Below are 16,380 nucleotides of genomic sequence, written 5' to 3' on the forward strand. Positions count from 1 at the left end.
TGTGAATTTTGATCACATGATCATGGGAATGCTACAATAGTTGCAGTGTGAAAAACGGTCATAAGTCATCTTTTTTCAGTTCCATTGTAGGAGGCACACTTTTACTTGACGAACACTTTAGTAGGAAAAATACAGGATTTTATATTTAATGTAAGGATAATAAAAATTACCTGTGCTTCTTTTTTATTTGTTCCCTCTTCTGAATCAGACAAGTGTTCTTGTTCATTTTCATCACTCTAACAGAGAAAATTCATTGAGATTAATTCACATTTAAGAAGCTACTAAAATGCCCTGTTCTAACCTTACTTGTAACTTTTTCTAAATCATTTTATTTCTGCAAAAAGTTTAAAATTTTGTCTTTTCTTGCTTGTAAGACAATTTTCAATACAATTTGCAAGCTTCTTTAAAAGCTACCCTCCCTTTTATGTACAGGTTGTGGGTATATTAACACTATTCTATATTTGCCATCTCATTTTCTTACAACTCATATTTCCCCATTCTGACCAGAAACAATTTAATTATTTATCCTCATTATTATAACATCTCACATGATTTATTTTATCAGACAGCTAATCTATAATTTAAATCAATTTTTAATAAAATATACAATGTTATTCACTATTCAGTGAATTCTTATGATTCAGATTTCATTAACACTGGGTTGTACTATGTTGATTGTTAGCAGAATGAACATTTCTGCATGAATAGATTTAATCTTCCATGCAGTTTTCAATGTGTCATTCAAATCTGGTTCAATCTGTTGGAAGCCTCTTCAGAGCAGATATTTGAGGCATAAGGAAAACACAGCTGAGAAAATTGTGACACGTAAATGCAGAATTAATAGAACTCATGATAAATGTATATAAATGTTAAGGTGATCCAATCTCATATTTAGAATTTTTGTTAATACATTAATATCTAAGCAGATCAGTTTTGTCCAAAAATTCTTACAAGAATTTTCTATTGCACATAAATTTACTATACAACATATAATCCATAATGAAAATAAATATATGTTCTGCCTAAGCTTCAATCCTATAATTTGCAACAATTCACTCTTATCACATTATGTTACAACTAGCACACACCTTTTATGATAACTTTTTATATTATAAATAATGTTTTAAAGTCACACTTATTTAAGGCAAGGGTTACCAACCAAATTAAACATTATTTGAAAAATTGTGTAATTTACAGTGTTTCTTATATGAGAACTATCACTTGTAAGTAGATTGATGATCAATAGCTAAACTACTGTATAGATAGGAAACTGATCACTGGACATAACCATCTTACTCTGAATATGGACATGACAAGCATAATGCATATTACATACAATATATCATGTTGTAACATTTACTAGAAAACATCTTACTAAGTCTACTAAATTGTTTCAAAATGCATATTTAGGGATAAGCTTAATATAATCTCACATCTTGAGTCCAAAAAGAAACTCCTGTTGATCTTCGTTTTTCTCTTGGCCGCCGTCTTTCTCTTATTGATTTTGTTTGTGATTTATCTTCTTCCTTTTCTTCTTCCTTCTTGTCTGCTTCTGCATAAGTAGTAAATGTTAATGATTTAAATATGTTCTGAAAACATTCTTATATAACATATAACCTTCAACTGCAGTTCCTGAAACCAAGACAGCATTCAATTTTATGAAAGAATATTTAAATATTTAAATGTTTTTTATAAATATATAGTTTTTGACACCCTATTATTCTCATTATTTATAATTTTTCATTTCAGTCAATTCTATCTTCACCTCAGTGAAATAATGTATATATTTAACCTTGGATATCAAAGTCTAACATATTTGCATACATCATGACATTTACAAACACAAATTCATTAAAGCATCCAGAGCACACTTATTTAGATAAGTATTTGTTTAGCCAGAAGCATCAAGATTTAGCGTGCAACAGACTCTTTGGAGAAAGATTTGCATTTAAGCTAGTTAGATCTGCTTTCTTTTCTATGCAGTTTTCACAAAATAATAAATACCCATTGGTACAAATAAATTTAAGATAATAATAAAATCAAATCTTAACTTTCAAACTGATTGTTCAGCTTCAAAATGCTTTTATTAACTTGTACAATAATTATTAAGCATGGCTGCACAAAGCACATTACATTCCTTTGCCATCATGCATTTTATAAGTGTCTTTACCCTTGAATTAATTTAAGAAATGATAAACATCCAGGTACTTGTTTATTTCAGTGTTCCAGTCTTCAGGGCTGAAAAATGAATCTATGTTAAGGTGACACAATATTTAGTTTCAGCCACATTCTAAAATGTTTTTTTTTTAAAAAAGTTTTCACCACTGGCCAGAATTACAAGTATGAACTATGGCACTTGATAATAGGAATAAATTTATATTTCATCTATTGGAAGCAATTAAAAATATTTTAATGAAAAGAAGTATCCCAGCCTGTAATGCTGCAAGAAGATTTCTATATGCTTTATTAGTTATTCATTAACCTCCCCAATAATCTTTTGAAGGACAGTTATTTTATTGGTAATGAAAGCAAGGAAAAGAAATCAGAGAAAATTTACCTCTCTCATTTTCTTTTGCTGCACTTCTTGAGTAAGCAGAAGTTATACCTATAATGCTATTTGGTCTATTCAATTGACTTGAAGAATTAGAAGAAGTAGCTAGTGAAGAAGTTGATGAAGCAGTTGAAGATGTAGTTCTATAACGATGATAAGGCTTGTCAATAAAAAAAAATCAACATCAGTTTTGAAATATCAGAATAGGCACATTTATCAAAATCGTTCTCATACTGTTTGAGAATTATCACAATACTTATTCACACATTTTTAAAATATAAAATACCTCCTCTAATGTTCGTGCATATCTTTGCCTGTAATCATCATCTTTAGTTTCAGATTCTTTCTTTTCCTCCTGTTTTTCTTTGTCTTGTTTTTCTTTTTCTTCCTTTTCTTTTTCTTCATTCTCTTGTTCTCTAGTTCGTGTAGGACGATTTCTACCAATTGTTTTTTCAGCTTCCTGGAGATCAGTTAATGTTACACCCTAGAAAAGAATCATCCTAATGTTAACTTATTATCATTATTCTATTTAATGTATTTTGATTTTCAAGCACTATTATGAACTTTTTAAATTAATTAGTGACATTCCAAGGATCTCTCTCTGATATAAATACTAGACACAACTATATTGCATGACATTTAAGGATACACATTTCTGAAAAATAGTAGAATGCCAATAATGGTACAAGATTAAAATCCTTTTCATATTTTAATATAATTCATAAATTTCCATCATTTATGTTAATTCTATATTTTATGCACAGGTATATGTAGCTAAATTCAAAGAAACTCTAATGTGAATATGAATAATATTATTTAATTAGAACATCATGATTGATTTTACACGGCTTTTGTGATTTTTTTTATATTTTAATCCATTGTATTTACACTGCTCATATAGTCCAGCAATTATAGAATACAAATCACTTAAAAGAGAGATGTATGTCCCTAGTCTAATTTTATGAGGAAAAACCCAAGGGAAGAGAAGAAAGTGAGTAGAAACTATGGAGGGATCCCAATGAAAGAAGGAAATATGCATCTACCCAAACAATAGGCTTAATAAGATTAATAATATTTAATTAAGACTAATGGAGAGCCAATGGTCAAACAATGCCGGCTGGCGACCCCCAGGGGGAGGGCCTTCTCTGTGGGGGCTCCTGCCCTCTGGAATGAGCTGCCTCCGGGGCTCTGTCAATTCCCCGACCTCCGGACCTTTTGCCGCGAGCTGAAGACTCTTCTGTTCCATCGCGCAGGGCTAGCTTAAATGCAGTTTTTTAAACGGGGTTTTATTCTTATTTTAGTTTTTAGGCCATAAATTGAATCAGTTTTTTATATTGTTCTTAACTTGTATTATATGTATTTTTTACTGGCTGTGAACCGCCCTAAGTCCTCGGGAGAAGGGTGGTATACAAATCGAATTAATAAATAATAAATAAATAAATAATAAATTGGTCTAGTGGCTATGGTATCAGGCAAAACACCTGCCTTAGACATGAAAGCAAGTTGTGTGACTTTAAGCTAGTCACTTTCACTCAGCCCAACTCACCTCACACAGTTATTATGGGGAAAATTGGAGGAGGAAGGAGTATTAGATATTTTTGCCACCTTGAGTTATTTATAAAAAATAAAATGGGATAAATACAAGTAAACAAATAAACCTGAAGTGAACTTATGGCTTAAGAGAAAAATACACCTTGTCTCTGTGCTAAATCATGTGTAAAAAAAATTTCGTCTTCCATAGCCTGTTTGCTGACTGGTAAGCAGAGAGAAGAGGTACATAAAACTTGGAGACTTAGGTCTTGGTAGTTATCACTAATCCTTTTCATGGAAAAGCTCCCTTGCTCTATCAAGGGCTTCTAATGTGGGAACCAAAAGGCAACTTCCCTCCTCTGCCTCATCTTCTAATACAATTATAACTATTTACTCTAGCTATTCCCTCCTGTTCCAAATTTCATTACGGAGGGCTTTTTTTAAAAAAACCACCTCAGTACTAGCCAATTTCATAATTTTTCAATTCTTTTATTTTGCAAATGCATCCTTTTCTGTAATTGGGAAAATCTCAGCAACTATTCATTGAATTTGACTATTGAAACTACGGCAAAGTTTAGAAAAAAGATGATTCAATTTTTGTTTAAAAAACCTGATTACTATGATAGACAAATACACTAGGAGAGAATAAATGGAGCTCAGACTTGAAATGTGGAGTCCTTGATGCTTTCTGAACTTGTTTGCTTGCAGACTTTTTTGTGATCAGTCTAGACAGTATCTTTACTGCTATGCAGTGCAATGAACATATTATCTATTCTGATAATGAAATGTCTATGGCAAACAACCGAGCCCAGAGAGCATCAAGGACTCCACAAACAGCACATTTCCAGATAACTATAAAATTCCATCACTTCTTTATATACCATATATTTTGGCAGGATATAAAAATGCAAAGCACACAATACCACCATTTTATGAGATAAGATACCAAAGATTGCTGTACCTGTGTGGATCTCCTGGATTGCCTTGCTTGTCTTGATCTAGCTTTTCTTTGGGATTCTGATTCTTCATCCCGAACTGGAGTGAGGTATGACCTGGAATGAAAGATCTGGTAGGTAATACTCAGCATAAAATAATTGAACTTTTAGATAACACACACACAGAATTCCTTAAGTTTCTTGGTTAAATAATGCTAAGGCTGAAAATGCCTATGTTGCATTTCTAATTCTTTAATTAGACTTGAAAGGATGTTTGCATGATAATTAATCACACGTTTAGCTTGACACACTATTTTTATCCCTAACTACTATGAAAATAATTCACAAGTCCTCAACTTACAACCACAATTGAGACCAGAATTTCTATTGTTAAGTAAGATAATTATTAAGTGAGTCACACTCAATTTTATAACCTTTTGGCCATGGTTGTTAAACAAGTCACCTACAATAACACGGTTGTTAAGTGAATCTGATTCTCCATTGACTTTGCTTGTTGGAAACTGACTGGGAAAGTCACAAATGGCAATCACATGACCCTGTGACACTGCAACCATCATAAATACATGCCAATTGCTAAATACCTGAATTATGAACACATAACAGTGGGGAAGCTGCAATGGTTCTAAGTATGTGTACTGGTTTTAAATCAGTTTTTCTAGTACTGTTTTAACCTCAAACAGTCGTTAAATGAATGGTTATAAGTCAAGGACTACCTGTATATAATTACCAGATAATTTTAAATTGTTACTATTTTGGATGAATGCGATATCAAATCTTATAAGAAGACACCTGCAACACAACATACCAGTAATTTTTTAAAAAATAAAAAATACTTTGAAAATTAGAAACTTAAATTTGTTATTTGATTCTGTGAAATGTTCATACGCATCTTGACATGCTAGTGAGAGTGATGAACAAACCAAATACCGAGATTTTGAACTTACTTGCTTTTTAAACCTTTCTTTTACATTAACTGGCTTTTTACATATAAAAAGCTTGGAGCAGTATGCAAGAAGCATACTAATATACAAGAAAAGTAATATTTTTATTAGTACATACCTGCGTCTCTCCCTGACTTCTGAAGATGACACAGTACCAGTAGTAGTTGTAGTCAAGGCAGTAGTAGTAACCCCAGTATTTACAACTGAGGGTGCAACAGGAACAGTCAGTGCTGTAGAAACATTGTCCTTGTCTTTCTCAGTGCTATCGTCAGCCCATAAACGATTTGAGGTACTATAGGATCCCAGCAAAAACGACAAAAGAAAAGAAAAATGGCTAAGCAATAAAAGCAGTTCACTAAGAGAGTGTGATACAAAGAAACGTTCTTTTTCATTTTTAAAAAATATGCAAACTTGCTAAGCTCTGCTTTAAAATTATCCAAATGTTCTAAGTGAATTTTTCTGAACTATCTTTTCACTTTATTTCTCAAGTACTGATGTTATTATTATGCAATGACATATAGTTATTCCTTTTTGTGAATATTATTTGGATTTTGGGCCGGGGTCATATGTAAAATGACAAACTGATGCATTGAAATTTAAACATAATATGGCTAAAATAATACACTGAAAGAAATGTCAAATTATATTAATATGTAGTAATACTCAGCCAGTTAGAGATGCTTTTGGTGGTTGGTGCAATGACAGAGAAGACACGCCACTTCCGTCTGTGATTTTTAGTCTTAATCCTTGTAATTTTAATTGTTCTTAAATTGTTTTTATATTTCTATTTTTATTAGCCTATTTTTTGGACTATAAGACGCACCAGAGTATAAGACACACCAAGATTTCAAAGAGGTAAACAAGAAAAAAAAATTTTTTGCCCTCCCCAACCCCTGGGAGCACACTGCAGGCCTCCCAAACCCTCTGTGCGTCCCATTTTTGTGAAAAACGGGCCTGTTTTTTGCAAAAACAGGGTATGCAGAGGGTTTGGGATGCCTGCAGAGTGCTCCTGGGGGCTGGGGACAGCAAAACCTAACACATGGGGTGGGTTTGAGAGGCCAAAATGGGCCTGTTTTTGCAAAAACAGGGTATGCAGAGGGTTTGGGAGGCCTGCAAAGTGCTCCTGGGGGCTGGGGACAGCAAAAACCTAACACATGGGGGGTTTGAGAGGCCAAAAATGGGCCTGTTTTTTGCAAAAATGGGGTCCAGAGGTGTGGGAGGCCTGCAGAGTGCTCCTGGGGGCTGGGAGGCAAAAACACCCCATTCTGCAAAAAAAGGGCCCATTTTTGGACTCCCAAACCCCCCATGCATCACATTTTTGTCCTCCTCAGCCCCCAGGAGCATTCTACAAGCCTCCCAAACCCTCTGTGCATCCCATTTTTGCAAAAAAAAAAAGAAAAAGAAAAAAAGAAAAAGAAGGAAAAAGAAAAGAAAAGAAAAGAAAAGAAGTATTGTTTGAGAAAACAGAACGTGCGGGGCGGGGTTTTGGGAGGCCAAAAATGGCTGTATTCAGTATATAAGACGCACCACCCTCTTTTAGGGGGAAAAAGTGTGTCTTATGCTCCAAAAAGTAGGGTATATTGTAAGATACCCAGAGTTGCTTTGGACAGCAAAATGGGTGGCATATTTAATAGTTAAATAAATACTCCAATAGAAGCTATGTTTATATTCAATCATCTTCAGTGCAAAGAACCCAGATAAACTACCCGACATTTCCACTTCTTGATCAGTGAATAAATGTTAGTTATTCTCAATAATATCCACCATATTTTTTGGAGTATAAGACACTCCTTTTTTCCCCCTAAAAGTGGGTGACAATTTAGATGCATCTTATAGACTGAATACACGTGTCATGTTTTTGCCCTCCCTGGCCTACAGAAGCACTCTGCAGGGCAAAAACAGGCACGCTTTTGGCAAAAATGGACCGTGTGGAGCACTGTAGAGTGCTTCTGGGGCCGTCGGAGGGCAAAAACACAACACACGGAGGCCAAAAACTATTTTTTTCTTGTTTTCCTCCTGTAAATTTAGGAGCGTATTATAGTCCGGTGCATTTTATAGTCTGAAAAATATGATAAATAATATTACCGTAATTGAATATACACACAAATAATGCTATGAAATTGGCAGAACAGCAGTATATAATCCATGGTTTTGATTTCTACCTAATCACATGCACATAGACACAAGGACCTCCTTCGAATTACATTTACTCATCCTATTAGGAGAGCAAATGCAGGAGAGGCATGCTGTGAGTTCCATTGACCAAGAAATGTCATCTGAAAGAGCACTTTTTCTATCATGTTTTTGGAACATGATCACGCCCACCCCACCGTGGAAATCAGAATGGCTTCGACCCTGCTGATGGCAAAACCATGAGAACATGGTTTTGCCATCAGAGGTTAGGAGTTAGAAGTGGGGCAGAGCCTGTGCAGTATTATTAATTAAATACATACAGATAAATAAGGTGCAGTCTGTCAAATCATTCCTGAGATCAATATCTCCGGCAAGTTCCTTAAGGAATGTTCAAAACCCACAGAAATCATTGTATGAAATCCATAATATTTTAAGATACAAATAAGTGAATTATGCCAAGAAAAAAGGAATTTATCTTGGAATCAGAACAATACTACAACTTGAGTTGAAAATTAATTTAAGTGCACATGTGGTATTTACTCTGGCCTCAAATGCTTTTAATTCACCTGTAGGCACAAAATCAGCACAAAACTGCAGGCCCAGTACCTTATGCACAAAAGCTCACATTAATCTCACCTGCTTTGCATGGCTGATGTTGCTGAACCTGTTGTGGTCTTTGCAGCAGTGCTTGTACTAGAAAGCAGATTTTTCTGAAGACCAGTGAGAGAGGTAACAGTTGATATAGATGTAGTATTTGGAACACTAGTATTAATCAAGTCATCTTGTCTTCTACCAAAGGAACTGCTACCAAATAAAAAAAAAATTGAAATATTTTTACACTGATGATTTTTTGACCAAATGCCAATTAAATCCACTAAAAGGAAAAACGATAATTATAATACATGACTACTACTTTTCCTCTTATGATTACACGGTCTTAACCCAATAAAACATGCTTGCATTTTTCCATGTAATACTAAGGCATATTTATCAAATAGTAATGATGTAATTATTAATACTATTTTATATATTTAATATTAACTATAATTACAACTATGCAGGTAAAAGTAAGCAAATGAAATCCATTAAAAATGCATGTTTTAAGAAACCAAAAATCAGTAACTTATATACTGGTTATAAAGCAATAAAAATTATAAAGCAAACTCATTAGTGAAGAACTGACACCTACCTAAAATATTTGTATCAATGAAAGGCAATCCTATTTCTACTGTTGCTTCCAATGACAGGAAAGAAAATATTCTTACATTTATTTAGTTCATTACATTATGGAAGACTTTAAAAAAAACCAGTGAATTACATAAAATGCGCCTTTTAGTTATTAATATCAAAAGAAAAACAACTCTATATTTAGCATGATTCCTGACAAAAGAAAAGCAGGTAGAAAAAAATTACAAACCCAGAGAAACATCTTAGAGAATAATACCCCCGCTCCAATATTTCTTATGTTCGTACCAAAAAATGGGGGAATAAGACCAAAATCAACTTTCCTGTCAAACAAGTACAGGAATCATTGTAGTAATGAAGTAATTGTTATTTTTCATTTATGGAAAACTATTCTTTTTATATAATCAGTATAAATTACATATATTAAATATATTATTCAACTGTGTATTGAAATATATTAAAATATATTTATTTTAAATGTTGTTGTTCTTTAAATTTCTCTTTGATTAGATTATATTCAAAATCAAGCACTCACTATATAGCTGAAACAAAAAAAATGTTAATATTCTTTTACATGCTTGCTTTTTGCCAATCATTCTGGAAAATACCTCATATTATAAAGTATTATTTATTTACCTTTTCTGATAGCTTGAATTTAGTGATGCAGTTCCTTCATTTGAGATATTTTTCTTTGCATCTTCTTCCCATTTTCTTCTAGTATAAGAACCACTACCACGTATTATACTGGCTGAAGAATCCCTATTTTCTTTCTCTTCAATATCTGATGTACTGGCCAACCGCCTTGGTATTGTAGGTGCCACATATGCAAGCCTAGTTGTTTTTGTATCTCTCTCCTGAAAGAGTTTTTAAAATAATATTTCAGTTACAACCAATTTAAAGTTTTATTTTTTAAAGAACCAATTTCCTCTGTGTAATAAGTATATTCATTCTTGATATATTCCATGATAAATTTACAATTTCCTCCAAACAATTTTACAGAATAGTAAGCTAAGGGCTTCATGAAATTAATCTAAGGACTGTGTATCTCATGCTCTTCCCCTAAAGCATCATCATCAGTTGACCATGCTTCTAAATTGGATAATCAAGCCAGATTTCGCACAACAGAATTAATGTACCTAAATTTGACATCAGGTCCCAGAATAAGGACAAAATAATATCAAAGTATTTCCGGGATACTCTATTACAGATTTTCAAAGAAGCTATTTCTTATTTCAAAGAAACTTAATCAGCCCAAATGAGTGCGAAACTGCTAAATTCACATACTTCAAAAACCTCCAGACTATATGTGTATATCTGTCTGTCTGTCTTGTCTATCAAATTTATATGACAATCTCAGAAGATCTCAATAAACACAATGAGTTTTAAACAAATTACAACAGTTGATAACATACTTGTTTTCTGCATCTGCATAACTAGTCTGTTCCTTTTTCCCTGCTGCCATCCTAATTTAAATGCTACATCAATTTAGCTATTCCAGGCATTAGAGTAAGTGAGCTGTAGTTTAGAAAACCTTACAACTTTTCATACAATTTATTAATGTGAAAAGATAGTACCAGACTCTTTCTGATTTATACTTTAAAATACTTACAAAATTAAAATCTAGAAAGCTGATTAGTTGCTAAACCTGAACTAAAATACAGAAAGGGCAAATAACAAGATAATTTCACAGAATTACTTTCTCTTCACAAAGCATTACAGCAGCAGATATATGCTGCACCCTCAAAGGTATTAGTAACAGATATCTGGGGAGAGATGGAAGAGAAGCCATAATCTTTCTGCAAGACACTAGTCTACATATGCTAATCAAGAATCAAAGAAAAATACACAGAAAGACACTTGAAGCCCTGCTCCTCACTGAGATTTTATGTTTCAAATTGACTTTACCATTCATGCAGGTAAAGACCTTAACCCACAAATTATGGACATAAAAATCTGGTCTGTGTTTTCATAATCTGGTTGTCATTCAAACATGTACTGCTTTGGTTTGAAATCACTACCAAGGGTAACTTAATTAACAATAATTTAATTATGTTGCAAATTTTGGAGGAAAACAATTACCTTGTCTTTGTTATCTAACGAAGATGACAATCTAGGGCTTGAAGCTGAACGTATAACACCTGTTGAATCTTTTTCTTTCTGAGTTTCCTTGCTAGCTGTAATTTCTGCCAGAGCCCCGTAACTGCCAGTCTTTCGAAGACCCAATCTCCAAGAAGCAGGAGACTCATCTTTTCGTTCTTCTTCTTTGGGAGAAATCTTAGTTGAAGTTGGAAACTGCAAAACACAGAGTTGCTTTTTTATAAGCTTGCTTCCAAGCATCCATCATACAGTCAAACATTTAAGAAAGGACATGTACAGACCAGAAAACAAGAAATTCTAGAATCTCAACAACAACAACAGGTTTTCTGCTCTGTTCACTGACAAGTATACATAAATCAAAGAAATAGCATCATTCTTCTTAATTACATTGCAACCATCTTTAATACCAAAACAAAGTATATTGGCTAAAATAGAAGTTTCTGTGTTACAGAATGAAGATATGGTACACAATCACACAATGCACACTTAGAGAACAGAAGTTCAGGCAAGCAACTCTATTTTTTGCTTTGTGGAGATTGTGAAGGTTAAAACTCTATGTGGTTCAAATTACATTCACACAACATGGATGCTTTATTTAAGGAATATAGCAATTAATCTTTGCATGCTTCCACTTATTCTTATAAAATCCAAAAAATAAACACTACAGATGACTTTATCAGAGGGTCATATACAGCAACTATGTGCAGCCTGATTCAAAATTACATAGTTTATTTGGAAACTAATTCTAGCAAGCCTCCTTTTAAAAAGCTCTTAGAAATGTTCTGCTACTCGGGATAACTGCCCCCCCCCGGAACACTTTCCAAATAAAGCAATAGTGAAAAAATATATTATCTTTAAAAGTATTGCTTTGTTAATACTCTTATCCGCTCTCCAAAAATGAAAGGCAGGGTTCCTTCCTAGCCAATCAGCAGCAATGAAAAGGTTTAATGATTAAAGTATAACTATGAAGATGCTGGATTTCTTATGTGCAAATAATATTGCAATATTGGCTGGATTCATACATTGCACTGAACTGTGATTATGATGTATCATGGATCGTCAGTAAGATGCAATGGTCTGGATTGCAACAGTCCAAAACACTAAACCATTAATGTGGCTTTGTGTAATGTATGAATGCAATATTTCTGGTAGACCATAGAATAATTTATTTGGTGCTTAATTTTATAACAAAAATATTTATTTAAGCTGAGAAAATAAGATCAAATAATGGGGATGAATGCAAACAATAACTGCTTCTGTCAAAGTCCAAGAATTTGAGCTTTTCTTTGGCTCTCATTTTCCATCATTTTAATTCTAGAATTCCATGCTTTATGAGGTTTTTTTCAAATATATATTTTATATTTCTGGAGAAGAAAGAAAAGCTTCATACCTGAGGAAGTTAAAATTTCAAAATAACTAATTTTTTTCCCAAAGGTTAGCTTTAAATGTTGCACTATGAATACATACTTGCCATGATGCAAAAATAACACTGTTTAAAATCATGCAATTATGATGCCAACATTGGAATTAGCCGTTGTTATTTGGTAACCTGAAAAAGAAGCTAAACATACAATGCCCTCACCAGAGACTTTTCACCTTTACTTGGCACAAGAATAATGCCAGTTCTATGTAACCCCTGCCTCCATGATGCAGGATCTACACAGTCCATCACAGGCATGAGAGGAGAGGGAGAGTCATACTAAAGCCAATTGGGACAAGACACATAAAAGATATAAAGATTGAATAAAACAAATGGTGTTTGCCTTAAAAAACTACATGCATTTGTACCCTATTTATTTTTTACAAAAATGCACTAGACACTTTGTTTAAATTTATTCCATCAAAAGTCCCTAATGACAATAGAATTAATTATTGAAATATAGAATTAAAATATATTAAAATGTTGGTGTAAGGATTCACAAAACTTTCTCCTCATCCCTTGACTCTAGACATATTCTTGAATGAAGAATCCACTTTAGTACTTCTAATGTTGGAAGACCCCCCAACCATATACAAAAAGGAAATAAAGAAGAGAGGGGTGAGAAAAGCAATAAAGGAAAGTCAGAAGAGTTGTAGAACAAAATTGATATTTATTTATTTTTTCTATTTTCTTTTTCACTAAAGATCACCACTACTTAATCGGTAACAAAGACATGGATAAAAGTTCCCTTAGTATTGCAACTAGATGTGGAAATAGTTGAAACCTACTGCTATGTTATAAATTAATTGGTTCTTCTCCATGTTCACATAATATATAGAAAAGTACAGATGTGCTGTTTTCTGAATCTAAACCCAAAAGATGCTTCAGATTCTACAAATGAGCACCTCATTAAGGAATACACAATAGCTGTACTTCCCAAGAAAATGAGTATTTGATATAAGAAAGTGACAAAACGGTGTAAATTGCAGAAAAGGTGTGAGCATGCTATTGGCACTTCCTTAGCTTAAAAGTATTTTTTTCCTTGGACTGCAAAGTTATAATGCAAGTGCAGATAGATGTATCTTCTTTATAGATGAGCCAAGAGATGCAGTAAACACACTAACAAATGCTCTGAAGCATCTTTTCAGCTTCAAATCTGAAGCACACCATATCCCTCGAGATTTGCTGAGACCATTGGTAAAGGCTATCAGGAATTCTTACTCTTTACAGTTTTTCTTTTATGGTGTTCTCAAATCTACTGAGAAATTGACAGTTTTAACTAATTGACAGAACTCTAAATTGAGCTGACTGAGAACTGACACAGTAGTTTTCCATACCTAGCATCTAACAAATATTGAAAACTACACAGTATTTGGATGAAAGACCATTAAGGAAAACCAAGGATTATATGTTAGACTGGGAAATTAAAAAAATATTCTAGAAAGAAATAATAAACGTTTCTTAATTATTGCCAATGTAGCACAGTAAAACACTAGTGTTCACCTCAATTTGTAGCATTTAAGATTTCATGAAGGTTTTTTTTATAGTTGGTAAGTAATTAAAATCCTTGTTCTTCAACATATAAGCAATACAAAAGCTACATATTTGTTTATGGCAAAAGTATGTGAACCTCCAGGATTATAAATTGGTTTATAGGGAAAATTAGAATCAAAGTCAGATCTTTTCAACACGGCTATGTGGAAATGTGTCATGCTTAAACAAAAGTGATTTCAGGACCTCCAAAATATAGTCGTTAATGCTCTCAATGCTAGAAAAGTTTGAAGTCCAACAGTCCACTGTCAGGCAGACTGTAAAAATGGAGAGAATTCAGCAGCACTGTCACCCTCTCCTAGAGTGGGTGATCAACCAGGATGACACCAAGAGTAAGGTCTTAAAGGTAATATCTAAGGAACTAATAGCCTCTTTTGCATTGGCAAACATTAGTGAAACCACTATCAGGAATATACTGAGCAACAATAATGTGCATGGTAGGATTGCAAGGAGAAAGTTACTACTCTCCAAAAAGCACATGGCTGCCTATTTACACTTTGCGAAAGAACACATGGATGAGCCAAATGGCTATTGGAAGAATGCTATATGGATGGATGACACCAAAATATAGTTTTCGGCTTGAATGAAAAGTGTTACATTTGGCAAAAGACAAACCACTGCATTCCAGCATAAAATCCTTATCCCCTGTGTCAAACACATAGTATTAGTGGTGTCATAATTTGGACAGCTTTTCTGCCTCTGGAGCAGGACAACTTACCTCGATGATTAAATTAATTTTTTTTCTTTTTAAATAGATATGCAATTACATACAATTAAATGTTAGTACTAGTAAATGAATAAAAGCATCTTTTACCTTTTTAAGAGGGGATGTAGGTGTCACTTGACCAGTAGGAACAGATGGTGTTGTTACAACAATCGAAGAAGCTTGCACATTGGTAGTACTTGAATTATTGGCTATAGATTTGTTCTTTTCTATTAAAAAAAATCATTCACAGTTTATATAATATAAATGTACTGTCTGTAACTATCCCATTCTCTCAAAAGGCATTAGTTTACACTCCAAAACTAAAGAGCTAATTTTGTTAAGAAATATTTTTAATTATTGTAACTACTCACAAAATTATCACCAAATAGTATTTATGATGAATCCTCATAGTTCTGGCCATCCCTGCCATCACAAAATCATAATCCAGTGCTTGGTGCCCATCTCACAATTATGATGTTGCAACAAGTCATGGTCATATGATCATTATTTCTGATGTTCTCTGCCGGCTTCCCACAAAAACAAGAGAAGCCAACAAGAATCTAGAAGTTGTCATGTTGGTTCTCACTTAACCTGCATAAACCTTGTTTAATGACAGCAACCAGGACTATTGGAATTGCTGCCACTAAACAACATGGTCAACATGGTTTTATAAAAGTACAATGTCATAAGCTGTCATAAGTCATAGACTACTTGTAGTGGCTACTTTAAAGCACAAAACAAGATTCCATCTTTCTTGCAAGTTGGGGAAGGGGAGGGGAAGGGAAGGGAAGGGAAGATTATGAGAGGAATATTTCCCACAGTATATTCTCATAGCAGAAAACTATATTTTGCTATTAAAAACTGATGAAATTATTGTATCATTCCTGGTACTAATTAACAGTAGGATGCAACAAGAAAATAGTGTTGTTTTAATTAATGGATTCATATGCTATTGATGTGTTCTGAGTAATGGAGGGATGTTTACAATAAACATTTTAAATAATAATACACATATGATAAAACACTTAAAATAAGATGAAACCAAAACTAAGAATTGTGCAAAAGTCTAAAAACACAAGAATAGCTCCTAAATTGCTAGAAACATATTAGGGTAATGGTGATGAATAGGATTATTTTCTTCCAGTCAAAATTTACAGGGGACACAGCCTTAATAACGAAAATGATACAGAATTTCAGGACATTTTTAATTTTTGGAGCCTATTAGAATCTTGATGTACCATTTTAATGTTTCTTTTTAATAATCTCCAGATACCATCAAATATCAGTAATAGAATTCATAGTTTGCATGA

At 33.3% G+C, this 16,380-nt stretch overlaps 1 protein-coding gene across 5 annotated transcripts in view; it reads right to left on the reverse strand.

Moving 5' to 3' along the window:
- The window catches only part of PPP1R12A (protein phosphatase 1 regulatory subunit 12A), a 107,833-nt gene that overhangs the window by 16,688 nt on the left and 74,765 nt on the right, over nucleotides 1–16,380 (reverse strand). For 2 of the 5 annotated variants that reach the window (XM_058191866.1, XM_058191863.1), the window contains exons 9-19: nucleotides 15,179–15,297; nucleotides 12,976–13,092; nucleotides 11,376–11,588; nucleotides 9,933–10,150; nucleotides 8,748–8,915; nucleotides 6,097–6,270; nucleotides 5,043–5,133; nucleotides 2,838–3,035; nucleotides 2,558–2,711; nucleotides 1,434–1,552; nucleotides 171–236 (exon numbers count right to left, since the gene is read on the reverse strand). In XM_058191866.1, the coding sequence (XP_058047849.1) occupies nucleotides 171–236; nucleotides 1,434–1,552; nucleotides 2,558–2,711; nucleotides 2,838–3,035; nucleotides 5,043–5,133; nucleotides 6,097–6,270; nucleotides 8,748–8,915; nucleotides 9,933–10,150; nucleotides 11,376–11,588; nucleotides 12,976–13,092; nucleotides 15,179–15,297 (1,637 nt within the window). The remainder of the gene's footprint in view (nucleotides 1–170; nucleotides 237–1,433; nucleotides 1,553–2,557; nucleotides 2,712–2,837; nucleotides 3,036–5,042; nucleotides 5,134–6,096; nucleotides 6,271–8,747; nucleotides 8,916–9,932; nucleotides 10,151–11,375; nucleotides 11,589–12,975; nucleotides 13,093–15,178; nucleotides 15,298–16,380) is intronic. The other 3 variants (XM_058191868.1, XM_058191867.1, XM_058191865.1) reach the window with 2 other exon arrangements.

The sequence above is a fragment of the Ahaetulla prasina genome, chromosome 7 (assembly GCF_028640845.1).
Source record: "Ahaetulla prasina isolate Xishuangbanna chromosome 7, ASM2864084v1, whole genome shotgun sequence".
Taxonomy (NCBI): Eukaryota; Metazoa; Chordata; class Lepidosauria; order Squamata; family Colubridae; genus Ahaetulla; species Ahaetulla prasina.